Source organism: Anoplopoma fimbria, chromosome 20 (genome assembly GCF_027596085.1).
Source record: "Anoplopoma fimbria isolate UVic2021 breed Golden Eagle Sablefish chromosome 20, Afim_UVic_2022, whole genome shotgun sequence".
Taxonomy (NCBI): Eukaryota; Metazoa; Chordata; class Actinopteri; order Perciformes; family Anoplopomatidae; genus Anoplopoma; species Anoplopoma fimbria.
This window is the reverse complement of record NC_072468.1, coordinates 19,930,332-19,944,377: the sequence shown is the minus strand read 5'-3', so window position 1 is coordinate 19,944,377 and position 14,046 is coordinate 19,930,332. Positions and strand designations below refer to the sequence as shown.

The 14,046-nt window shown below is 41.0% G+C and overlaps 1 protein-coding gene across 1 annotated transcript in view; it reads right to left on the bottom strand.

Annotated features, from left to right (window-relative positions):
- Window positions 1–12,854, bottom strand: part of grik3 (glutamate ionotropic receptor kainate type subunit 3) — an 88,898-nt gene extending 76,044 nt beyond the window's left edge. The window contains exon 1 of the mRNA XM_054620857.1: window positions 12,740–12,854. Coding sequence (XP_054476832.1) covers window positions 12,740–12,854 — 115 coding nt within the window. The remainder of the gene's footprint in view (window positions 1–12,739) is intronic.
- Between the last annotated feature and the right edge of the window lie 1,192 nt (window positions 12,855–14,046).

Here is a 14,046-nt window from a genome sequence, read left to right as displayed (position 1 = left end):
GAAGCCGAGAAAATGTACATTTGGCGGTCCACATCACGGAGAATCTGACATTTTACACATACACTGACATTTTGGCAAGAAAGGCAACCCTTTACCACCTCAGACAGTTTAAGAAGGTTTTCTGGGGTCTAAAATATCTTCTAGTCTGGTGCTGTGGAAAGCAAGGGTCATTACCAACTGGTATGGGATCTGCTCTGCTCTCAGGACCATAGAGCCTTACACAGACTCACTCAGCCAAGCATACCTTCACATTTCCACTCACCAGTCTGCAGGACTTACACACACTACCCAAGCTTCTACACTCAGGCTTTTGGATGGTGAAATATGTCCTCTGTATATCTTTGGCCTTGTCTCGAACAATATCTTTTTTATTTTTTTACTGTTATCCTTTAGCACAGCTTTAAGTTTGGTCAAATTAACCTTTGAATCCTTGAATCAATTCAAACATTTCAGGTCCTAACCCGCAGATGTCCAGTGCAGGGTCCACAGGACTGCTTTAAGATAATATCAGCCGGGGTGTTACAGATTGATCGCAATGGCATTGGCACAAGTCTTTAAGAAACTTAAAGAAATCCTCAGAGGCTGATGCCAGGACATAAAAATAATTAAGATAGTCTATGATTTGATGAGCTCCACACCTTGGGCAATTCACCCACATGAGCTATGGGAATCAATAACCTGGGCCTGAGCCCTCAGAGTTCTCCGTTCTGACTGCTTTAACTTTTTAATCATGTCTATCAACTCAATGATTATAAATGCTACAATTCTTTTCCAATTGCCTTACTTAAAAAAAAAAGAGACAATTACAACGGGCCTATTTGCAGCTGCTGGTGCTGGCAAGGAGAGGGAGGAAGAAGAACCATTTCTTGACATTAATGCCACAACTCAACATGCATTATTATAATACAGTATTCCTTTGATCATTACTTGTGATGGATTGTTTCATTTCCTATTCATTTTTTAATTGTGAGAAAATGTTAGGCCTCAAAGAGATGGTACGTTTTAAAGGCAGTTGAATGAATACTATGCATTGAATGAATGGAAGATCATGACCGTGTTGTCTCCTGTTCTGTAAATGAAATCTTCCCAAAGGATGCAACTTCTATGAAGCATCCTTTTCATATGGCAACATTTTAAGTGCGTACCTTCTGAAAATCAACAGGAGAAGTCGAGCATAGCGTGGCGCATTCTCTGACACAAAGATGAGATGGCAGCATACCGGACCCTTAACCAGAATGGGGAACAATTATGAAGCACCATGCAATCAGGGGGTCCCTGACAGGCTGAGCAGGGTCTGATGAGCCAGTGTGTCACTCCGGAGCTCCAGGACTTCACAGCTAATCAACCACCAAGGAGGGGCTTCAGGGGCGCGATCACTCAAGCCCTCCATCACCACGCGGGGAGGAAGGCAATCACCAGCCCATTTCCATGTGCCGTTATTGCCACCCCCACCTTCGTCTCTCAAATCAAGGTGCACAGATGACCAGGGAAGCACTAGATGGAGGCAAAGGTGGCTGGTAGGGCTGCAATCAAATGAAGTGTGACAAAAACGAGAAGAAAGGAAAAGAAAAAGAAAGAACATTTTTTTGATTCTGCATGTGGTTAATTCAAGCCATTTAATATCTTTAAATAAGCATAAATGGATCAGAAACATGAGGGGAATAGATTGAATGAGGCTCAATTGCCTTCCAACCAGCGGCTCAGAGGATCCCTGTGATTGGGCTTGCAAATTGAATTGTAAGTCTTGTAATACAGTGCGTTGAGGAGACAGAAGGGGTACGGGTCAAGAAAGGTGAGAGAAGGAAGTTTTCATTTTACCCTGGCAAGGGATTAACACAATGAGCATATGTTAGAGCCACATCTTCTCTGTGGTAAGAAAAGAGGAAGAGAAAGAGAATGAAACTGAAACAAAAGCTTATCTTTTACCCTCTTAAAGGAACATGACTTCAAATAAATGGTTATTTCTTTTTTTCAAGGAAAGGAAGATGGGTAATAGAGGAGGGAGACAAGAAACGGCAAATGGGGGGCTCCTTTTTTATCACCATGATACGTATAATGTGAAACAAAAACTTATTAATTCATAAACTAATTCATAAACAGACAAAAGTGTGACAGCCCTGCAGCTTGATAGTGCTCAGACTTTGCAGATGCATCACAGCACGTAATTGGAGGTCCTCTGTTTTAAGTTTGACAGTGGCTGAAGAGGCTCCCTGCACTAATAGGCTCCACTCAGAAAAGCACACACACACCAGGCTCATCCTGTCATCTCATACTGTCCTCCAATGCTTAGGCAGAATATTGCTAAAGATCGTGGGGTATCTGATCTGTCTGGGCCCGAGCCAGCCCTCATTACAGATTCGAAATCCAGCTCACAAACCCTGCTGGTTGTCGCCTGGCCTCATGGAAGCCCTGATCGAGGGAAAGAAGATCATATGCTTCCCCTTTTTGAAGCCATCCCTCCTTCTTGTGTGGTTAAATCTCCACCATGCTGGATACAAAGGACATATGCTCATCTAACAAAGGGGAATGTTGAACTCGTACAATATAATACTCTCCACTGAGACATTTCCAAGTCTGTATGGTGTCTGTATCAAACTTACCATCTACTTTAACTTTGCATTAAGGCCGAGAAAAAACTGTGGTTGATAACTGGAAAAAAGCCAAATTGGGTATGTTTACTTGAAGAAATAGAAAAATTGTTGATTAGCCAACCAATTCTTTCAGCTTTAGATTTTTTGGGACAAATTATAGATATTATATTTCATGTATACATTTTTTAAATAAATATCAGTTATAAGATGTGTAGTCAACAGCCAAATAAGTATTCAATTCATGATGATGTGAATGACAAAGCAAACAATTGTATTTTTACAGAATGAATTACTTTAAAAAAATACTTTTTATGTTTACTGACTATTCATTTGAGCCTATTTTAAATCGCTTCATTAAGAGATTGCTCCTTTTTATTCTGTATAATGTAGCCTGTGTACTCCAGTACAACAGTTCTACGTAGGAATGGTCCTAACCACAGTTGAAGTAATTACCCCTCTGGCAGACAGCCGATCCATATGTGAACAGTGCAGAGGGAGGCTGAGCAGGACATTAACTGAGCATTAATTCTGTGATGCCAGCATGATGCCAATTATTTTAAATGTGGTCAATGTTCTGATGGTTGTAAATTTCTCCAAGTACCAATCAGGCTAACAAAAGCTCCCTCTGCGAAATGGAAAATGCACTAAAAAAGTCCAGAGCAAGAGCATGAACAGCAATTTGGTTGTTTCAATGAAACCAAGAGGAAGTTTGTACTGTAAACTGGATTGGAATTAAAATGTGCATCATATACATAATGTACAAATGAGTTTGAGAGGTATAATGGCTTCATGATGGTTAAAGAGGTCCTCATGTGCCACCATCAGAAACCTTTCTCCCACTTACATACAGTTTTTGACATTTCTTTTTGACCTTTCAAGACATTTAGAATATTGACATTTCTAAACTGTGTTGCGCTCTCAATTTTCTTAATAGATTTGTAAATCTAGACATGTAATTACAGTGAAGAGCTCTTTTTTCCTTTTCCTTGTTATGTCTTACAAAAAGCTTTGTTTTACATTTTCTGTGTATCACAAGAGATGAAGCTCAGGTTTCGCTACATACACTATAACAGTTTACTGATATAGACGTTAAATCATGTTAGAAATACTGAAGATAAATATTGTAAATGTGTTTTGAAGACCACAGATTATATTTGTGGTAATGCTTATGGCATATTTGACTAAAATGGAAGGCAAGAAGGACATGCATTGTTTGCTTTACCAAAGAAAATAGCCTAATACACTGCAGGTGTCTCGTTAAATTTGCATATGATTATTGCAGCAATACTTCAACCGATCCTTTTCATCAAACCAGATAATACTTGCTGATTGCAGCCTATTTTGGCGCAGGAAAATTTCATGGTATTATTATCACTCTTGGTGAAAAGCAATTAGCAGCATAGCTCGTATTTTGCTAGGTTTTATACAGAAATGACCCAGCTTTCACAAATGTAATGCTCCTCTATTTCTCTTGCTCTGGATGAGTAAAAACACAACTCTGGGGTTGAGGAGTTAAAGTGTTAAAGTTAATGTGTCGTGTGTGTGTGGCTAACATGGTGAATAATTAGCTAACATGGTGAATAAAAGGAGTTAAAAAAACACATTGTATAACCTATAAATATATTTATACAATATTACAACATTACAATGATTTTTTTCTGAGCTATAATAAATTCCCAAATGATGAGAAAAAATGATAAACTTATTGAACCAATTTACCTAAGTTTAAATTTAAGGTGGGTGCAGTGACAGCAATACAACAGACTGATCCCTGAAAGAAGGATAAAAAACACTTGAGGCTGGAAGTGAAAAAAAACAGACACAGACACTTGAGACAGTAAACCATGATGTAGGAACAAAACAATCAGAAGCCACATTTTTCATTAACTCTCTCTGATAGAAATTGATTTGACCAAAAGAAAATAAAAGAAACTGCTGCTTAGATGATAGTCTAATCACACGCTATAATCTCCACCAGTCACTTTCTACTTGGTTACTATGACAGCCATCTCTAATTCTCAAACCTTATCTGAAAGACTGAAACCTGGGGGTACAGTTACATCACTACCTTTTCTGGCTTTACATCAAAGGCCTGCATTCATACAAACATCTGCCCAGAATCTCCTCTCTTCTTCTTCTTCTTCTTCTTCTTCTCCTCCTTGCCAATGATAATCTCTATCTTGTTCCATATATCTGAGGCTGGTCACATGCAGACACGCCGTCGTCAGATGAGTCACAGGGGAACATTTTGCGGTTAACCACAGTGCTCTCCGGGGGCAACCTGGACAGTGGATCGGCAGCCGGTAAAACATACGCTGAGACAGGAGAGACCATCCCACATTGTCTTGCCTACACACACAAGCGCGAGTGCTGAGTGAAATCTTCTGGGTATCGGCTGTGTTAACTTAATTGACATTGGCTTTCAACCTCCTGGCTATCCATCAGTGGAGGGATGAGCGCAGGGGCTAGAGAGGTAACCCCAGAGTCTTATGCACATTCTGAGGTCGGCCTCGTATTTGTTACTGCCGGAATAAAAAGAGACGGGGAGAAAAAAAAAAAAGATGTGTGAGGTAGAATGTGGAAGAAATATCTCTGTTTCCCCCGACTGATATTTTTGGTGATAGCCATTCATTTGTAGTGCTGTTTGCCTGAAGAGGTTTGTCTTATCTGTTGCTTCTATCTCTGTCTCTCTGGGGGGAAAATAGAGGGTGAGTCTTCTCTAGCCTACTCTCTCACAGTTGATTAGTAACTCCTGCTCTACCCCTACGCTCCAGGGATTCTATGCCAGCTCCCCTTATACATCCCCTTGTCATGCACATACTCCCACTCCCTTTCTCTCTCTCCTAAACACACACTCATGCACACACATCTCCCCACAGTCATGGAACAGCAATTTGAGGGAATCACACAACCGAGACCTGACATTTATAACAATGAGAGCTTGATTAAAAGGGCAGAATGAAACAGTGTCATCCTCCATTCATCGTCTTTACCCCAAGTTAAATAGGATTTAAACCTGTGCATTGCGGCTGATACCTCCACTGTCAATTCCTGATGGCTTTAAAGCAGTGTGCAGGAAAGGTCTTGTTATTGTAATGCAGGTGAATAACGGCATGTTACTGAGGTGTCAGAGGTGACCAAGTTTACACAGAGAGTCTGGGAATAGATAAGGATGACGCTAAAGCGGGGGGGGGCAAAGCTAATACTGCTCCGGTGAATAATGCCGTGGTGTTTGAAAGGCACAGGAATAAAGCTTAGTTTTATCGGGCTTGGGGCAACACACAAAAGGCAGCCAGCATTGCAACGTGGCGGGTTTTAAAATTGGGATCAAAAGGTTCAAGCTAATTAACAAGCTAAATAAGAGTCCCCTAGCTTCGTCTGTGAAACCAGCCTCTCTCTGTCTCCCTCCCTCCGTCTCTTCTGCTGCTGTACCCATGCCGCTGTGTGTGCAGTTTGCCACAAAAAAAAAATACAGTTTGTCTGAAAAAGTGTAGACAAATTGCTTAAATGTGAAAAAAAAAAACGAAAATCACCAAATTACCTCCAACAGGATCATTCTAATTAACTATGTTATATATCGCTAGCATGACCCTGAGAGCGAAATGCCCAGCGATCAAGCTTTGTTCAAACTGTTTTGCTGTTATTTGACTTTTCCAGCAGAGCCCCAAGGAGGGCTGAGATGCTAGAGTCAAATAGAAGGGACAAGGGCACGTAATAAAGACAAATGGCTAGAGCATGAAATTTGATTCATTGCCTTGGTACAGAAACATTTGCGGGGAAATGGCCAACATTGACATGCCATGAATTTCAAAACACTGTCAAATCCAAAAAGCACACGTCCTGCTATAATGACATTGAGTCCCTGAGGGGCCTGCAGGGAGACTCAGGCAGATTGAGGACCAAATCAATCAGGCTGTTGTTTCTGATGGACGTTTCCACGTTGAGTAAAGGGTCGCTTCACCCAAATTACAAATATTTAAACTTTTTACTTACCTTTAATGGGAGTGGGCCATACAGATCATTTTTGTTTCATTCTATTACATTATAAGATATCCTGTCACATACATAGAGACGCTTGTGGATTTTAAGAGCACTCTTAATTGTTGTCGTCATTTAATCTCTTGGCTTTAAATTAAGTTCTGTTTCATTTATTTTAGTCTGCCTTCTTCCCTTTCATTCCCTTTGGTATTTTAATCATATATCTTTCTGCATATCCTTATTTACATTTTTTATACAAAGGGGGCAAAAGGAATTTTGTTCTTGGTGCTCACAGCATTAAAAACGTAGTAATGATTCACTGATACAGATCAATTAGCGGGATTGGGTATCAGTTTAATTCAATTCTATGTTTACATTCTATAAACATACTATCATAGAATTGTAATTCCTGTTTATGGTTTGACCAATTAGTTGCTGCATTAAAAAGTTACACTTCAGTTACACTTCAATTGTAATTTTTGTTCTGATTTCACGATTTTTACTAAGATGCTTACTATTTTATTACTAAGTAAGAATTAATAGTGTATATATTTGCTACATTTTGTCTTACAGTAAGAGGTAAGTCATAAGTCAAACCTGATGTTGCCCGACAGATAAAAGAATAATCTCAGTCACGTCGAGACAGTAAGGCATACATTAATTAAACACTGATATCTTCTCGTTACACTGTAGCAGCTGATATCCAGGAATAGATATTGCGACTGAAAAAATTGGATCTATGCATGCCTTATTTAAAAAATTAGAGTTGTGTTTTTCCATAAACTATATGCAAGTTACGCTGGATAATCAAGTTGTAAACAGGTTTCACTGAAAAAAATCACTACCACATAAATAGTCCAAACGGAAACTGTTTAAAGTGGGTTATGTGGATTATCTAGAGTAAAATTGAAATTGTGCAAATTTAGTTTCTAAATGCTGTTAGCCCAACAAACGATATTGTATTGACTCGCATTGTACTAGGGTAGAAGTATAAAACTCAGTGGAAACCAAGGCATGTGGCACCAAAACTAAGCTCATGGCTTCCTAGCGCTACGGTTAAATAAAAAAGTATGACCCTTGAGCTCCTGTTCCATCCCCAAATGGTTACAAATGACATCAAATGAAATATTGCCTGTAAAATAATATCTGCCACCTATATAACAGCAGTGATTCCCTCAGATTTTTTTTCTAAATGAAAAAGATTAAATGTTTAGTCATAGGGAATTCAGCACCTTATTTATGTAAATAGGCATCAGCATATGCTTGGAGCAGGCCTTTCACTGCAGAGCACCCACTTTGTAGTACAATATGAAAACACCATCTGGTGTGTTAGCAGCGGCTAGGCTAAGCTAGCTGGGGCTTGAAGGGGCCCTGCTGTGTCACAGGATTAGCTTACTGGTTGGTAGATCCGTTCTATTAGCCCCTAGTGGCTGGGATTATTGGATGATCATTATTATGTGTGACTGAACAACAAGCTAAGTACCTGCACTTCCTTGACGCAGTTAAGTCTTGTTAGTGTAAGTGATCGGACACATTATGAGAACATTTTAAGAGAATTCCGCAACTTTTATTACACCTTGTCTTGGACATAAACACACTGTTTATTTAGAACATTTCGACTTGGACTTACTGACTTGAAAACAGGCTGTGCGCTTCAGAAAAGACCGACTATAGCACTGCCTGGAGCACATATTTGTTTGGGGAAGTAGAATGTCCCTTTCTAATGCGTCTAAACTCACAGGCGAGTGGAGAAGACAAGCGCGTTCGGAGGCGGGCCCTCTGCTCAACAAAACGAACATCTGCCGTTTCTCATCAGCGAGATTGAAGTTAATGACGAGCCGCGAGTGTGCTGACAGAGAGAATGGAATTGGATTGTGTACAAGAGGCCCAGTGAGACCAGACATATGTTTTTTGAAAATGTTGTGGATGAAGTATGGCTTTATATAGTATGTATGTGTGTGTGGGTGTGTGGAAGGTAAGATACACATGCTCGAGACTGGGAGAAGTAGAAAGCAGACAGCTGCTTTTTCCTCTGCAGTTCATGTTTATACAAGTGGATGAAGGTGGAGTGTGTAAGCGCAGGTAAAACAACCGTTGTGTTCAGCCCCCCTTCAATCTCTGCTTTCGCTGACAGATAATGGAATTACACATCAAAGAAGCTTCCACCTGTATCCAATTCTTCTGTGACCTCTACCAGCCTTTGTTCATATTCACCACGACAACTCCCAAGCACCGAGCCTCCAGCAGCAGGCTTCTCCCTGCTTCCTCCTTCTGTCTAGGGAGAGATTAAATTTAGATGAAAATGAAATATTCATTTCCACTCGGCAGATGATGGCCATCTTAATTTGATACAACTTTTGATGCAACATCTCCTCATTGTTCTTTTTCATCACCAAACACTTTATTTTTTTGTTTTACTGTCCTCCTCTTCCCTCTCTTAGCCAACCATAGCATCCTCCTGTGGGTAATTCTCAATACAAGCAGCCCTTTGGGTTTGACTTTGTTAAAAGTAGAATTGCAAAGTACCATTTCAGCTTTTCGCAGTCTCTTCAAATATGCCTGAGTCATTTCAGATGAGAGATTTGCGAAAACCCCCGAACAGGGAGTAGGGATCTCGGGGAGCATGCGAGTGGAGAGTGCACTCGTTATAGCTCCCTTAAAGAGTTAATCACATGAAAACTACTCAGTCTCTCTCTGCTGCTGGTGCGGGGATAAAGACAAGCCTCTGAAGTGGCTCTGTGTTTGCAGACTTCAACCAAAGTGGTGACCACAGACCCGATTTATGCCGCTGAAGCTTATGAGTGGTCGCACTGCATACAGCTTCAAGTGCTGCATATTTGTCAGCTTACATTTAAATGTCCAGGCTGTTTCACACACAATAATTAAGTCTGCAGTCATGGCTGCCCAAAGCATTTTAGGGAGGCTTAAATGAAAAATGCATGTGACCAGGTGTTGTAAGGGCAGAGCGAGGAGTTGAAATGAAATCAACATGAAATCATGAGGGAGATTGATTAACTGGCACTGATTAAGTGCTTTGAGTATTAGGTAGATAAAGTAATTGATTATACAATAAATCCCTGTCAGGCAGTGAATAACCTCACTGAGAGGGAAAAGAGACACCAAATGATGAATTAGTTTCTTCAATCCACACATGAACGACACAATGTATAATAATCTGTTATTACTGCAATATAAGATATATGGATGCATTTTCATTTGATCAAAATTGGGCAATGAACGCAATGTATTATAGATTATAATCAATTGTGACAGAGTGCTGCTCAGTAGGGTTACAGAAAAAAGCACAAAAAGCAACCATCACATTGAATAAAATCCTCAGTGTACTGAGTCTTATTTCCTTGTTGGAAAACATACAAATTATCTACAGACACGTGCAACCTTCTGAGAGAAAAATGACATCCTCCAGCAGTTTCGTATTCATTATAACAACATTGCATTATCCACTGAAATGGTTCCTAGATGAGATGAGAGGTTGCACGGGGGGGGAAAAAAGAATTACGAAAAGCAGGCAGAGTGAGTCTAAAGAGAAGCACAGCGTGTAAGTGGACAAATACAGGAGGAGCAGTCTTTTATTCCATCCAACAAATAGAAGCTGCAGAACAAGACGGAGCTACCATCTGGCCTCAACTTAGAGCAGTGCACTGTAAAAGCACTAAAATCAATGGCAACAACTCTACCTTGGATGCCCACCATTACCCAGATGGTGTACTTGGAGAACTGCACAGGCCACCTAACCAAGAGCAGACACGGCACAGACAGAGAGAGCGCCGTGCTCAAATACCACCGCCCACCTCGATGATTTTCACTGGTTTGTTTGTGTTGGTAACCAGTGCTGAGGAGCGACGTTGGCCACCGTGCGCCGACTATAAGAAAGCCCTCTGTTGGTTTTTAGCGGGGTGGCTGCGACACAGCGCGCGCACACACTAGCACACCATGAACCAAATTACAACAAAAAGAAAAAAGGGGGTCCTACACACACACACACACACACACACACACACACACACACACACACACACTCCAAAAAAGCGCTCATCCCTTAACGGATCAACAGACTGTGAATACTAACGTCCTCTCTGAGAAAATACTACAGTACCGCTGTAATAATACACATATGGAATATCTTATGAACACCCTGAAGCTTATCCACTATTAAAAGGAAATTGTATTTATCTAATTATATAGAATATAATCACACATTTCTTGTTATTTTCCTACAGGCCTATTTTTGAATGGACAAAAGCTAATGGAACCACGTATGGCCGTTGTACGTGAACACTCAGCTTCGAAAGATAATATGAAAATGTGAACCTTTTGAATTTGATTTTTTGGGGGGTTTTTTTGGCATTGAGGCTAATTCAGCAGCCTTGTCAAAATACAATCTTAGGTGCACAAAAAAAAAAAAACGCTCCTGCACTGCAAGCAGTGATAGATTCTATAAAAAGCAATAGTGCGACTGTAGCACATTTCAAGGTAAATTTGTCTCAGCACTTTGACATTTTAAAAACAAAGCCTGTCAACTCTATTTCAGGTCTTCGTTTGAGCTGCTGCCACTGTAAAAAAAAAAAAAAAAAAGAAAAAGGGATAAAAAAATGTCCCTTCGACAAAACGATTACAGTTCAGATCAGTAGAAAGAGAGCTCTGAGGATTTATGCGGTTTCTAAGACATCAACAAAGTCCATGCACAGCGATGTCAGAGAAGTCATTGCTCTTCAGAGTGCAGCAGTCAATCACAGGGACAACCTGGGCCTGCCTGACAGCTGCATATGACGCTTAGCACTAAACATTATTCTACAGTCTTCCACTTTAGTCTGCGTGTTTCTGTTGAATTGCTTTTTTTTTTTAAATTTGTATCAAACATACAGAAGGCTCGACAGCATTCACCAGGTCATAGATATGGCGATACTTCATCCTGTTAAAGTGTAATAACTTTCATTTGAATAAATGTAGCTCAATGACCACGCGCTGAGCTTGACAGGAATCGTATTACAAAATTAGAGTGGGATGTTGGTGATTTGCGGGGATGTCATACAAGAGACTACTGGTTTGGAAAAGGCCATCCGCCTCTCTTAGAGCACTGGAATATGGAATATACAATTTTACAACATTCATCCACTTCCACCCATCATTTGAAACTCGAAGACAAAGAGCTCCATGCCATTAAGCTGCTCTCCCTGTCTGTCTGTACCCCGGCTGTTGTAGTGGTATGTTAATGTGGGCCAATGCCATTTTGAGTAATTGTCCTGCATGGCACTCCGCCAAATGTCAAAAACGATTTGCCTCGTGACAAAAACCTTATTGATCTTCATTCTGCTCCTGTCTCTTGGCGCCGCAAAATGTTTCATCGCATCGCCAGCCTCCAAATGACAATTCTCACATTGTTCGTCAGTGAGTGATTGGAGAAAGACAATGCCAGCACAGACTCTGCTCCTTCTTTTTTTCTTTTTTGGTTGTGTCTCACATGTGTGAAAGATCCGGAGGGAGAATTTAACGGTGCAATGCAACTTTGAACAGAATGGGGTTTGTTTTTTTTGTAAACTGTGTGTGCACTTTGTTTGGTTTGCAGTGATGAGATAAGATGATTAAAAAAAATAAAAATAAGATTACATCAAACTCCACTTCCCTGAATAAATTGTAACATGGTTTGAAACTTTCTCATGGTGTTCATCTTAATGTGATCCTACAAACTTTTAATTCAACAGACTCCTTTAAAAGCTTAATAATACTCCCAGAAGGCATGGCAATGGTCCTGGATTTAGCTGGTGACTCAACACGCTGGCTGCAGAAGGATGGAACAGACAAAGCAGAGAGTGCACAGAGGTCACACTAACACACTCTATTCCATGGCATGGCTCTCTGAGTGGAGAAGGCACCCTCAATTTTACAGGCAATCGTCTGCAATAATGCACTGCTCTCTTGTTGCATACATGGCTGCTCCTCGTTTAAGTGAAACCAAACAGCCCGTCTGAGGCGAACGGGAAATAAAAGGCACTGCTCGTTTAGGCTTTACCCCCCTCCAAAAAAAAAAACGCACGAATGAAGACCCGCACTGAGATGAGCGGAATAACGGGACAACTTTCAAGAACACAGACGTATGTGTGTGTGTGTGCGTGTGTGTGTGTATATGTGTGTAAATGTGGAACACTTACCTATTCGTATAACATGAGGCATCCCGTTAGAGTAGTGAATCCAAAATAGACACGCAATCAGCAATGTCCAGTATTCCCAAATCGCACTCCGGGGAGACCGCCAAGTATTTCGCATGGTTGTAAAGTCGCGGGATCCACTTTTTTTTTAGAATTCCAAAGACGATTCAAAACCGCTCATCAAAACTGAATTCGACGGAGCATAAATGGATTTCGGTGTCTTCGGTGAATTTGCGCTCATTGTACTTGGTGCAACATATTCTTCAGGTTTTTTTTTAAAAATTATTATTATTATTCTTTTATTTTTTCTCTCTCTTACTCACAAGTCTGAGAGCGGCTCGATCAGGATGAAGCCCTCACTCAGCCCCTCACAGGCGGATCAGTGTTACACCTGCCAACGCAGGCTGCTACAATTACCCCTGCAGGAGCCTCTGTATCCCCCCTCCTACCGCCGATGCTATCTGTCTACTGGCAAGTACCGTACGGCAACAGCCGAGCCGGACTCCCGCACGCACCGCTGTGTGGAGGAGCAGAACTGCGCCTGCGGAACTTTTTGGGTCGCCTCGAACGATTCTGTGGCCCGAGAGACAAAAGAGAGAAAGGCGTTACACGATGAGTGCTGAGGAGGAAACAGACGTTCACATAAATGCTTTCTGCAGTTTAATCACTCCAGTCTCCCATCACCAGTCATGTCAACTGTTCATCACAGATGTACTTTGGTGAAGGTGGTGGTGGGGAAAAGCCGCTCCTGCGACGCTCCTCTCCAGTTGCGCACGGCGGTTGGCACCAGAACGTCCAAATCTGTTGGAGAAAAAAAAGGCTCTTTGTTACACAGTGTTCATTACAAAAAAAAAAAAAAAAAAAAAAAAACAAGCTTGTAGTTTGTGCTGGATGGAAAGGCAGTGCAGAAAGCCGTGCATCTGCGTGCGTCTGACGACCCTCCTTCCACGGTGCCACTAGAGGCACGCGTCGTTACGCATACTTGTCAACCATGTCCAAGAAGTATTTTATGGAGGTGAGATGGATCCAAATAATGACAACTTGTACAGTTGTTGTATACACTTGGAACATGTTACACATTACATGGATATATGTTATACATTATACATATTTATATAATGAGTTTTACGGTTGTGTGTTCTCTTAGAGATGCAGATGTGTTTCTTATTCACTGCACTGAGATGGTTTCTTTTTGCCTCAAGCAAGCAAGAAGGAAACCCCCGTCTGTATTGTGAATGGGATGAATTATTTGCATGAGGGAAATAAGTGTCAGCTGAGGATTGGGACAATGACAAAGCAGCCTTCTTATC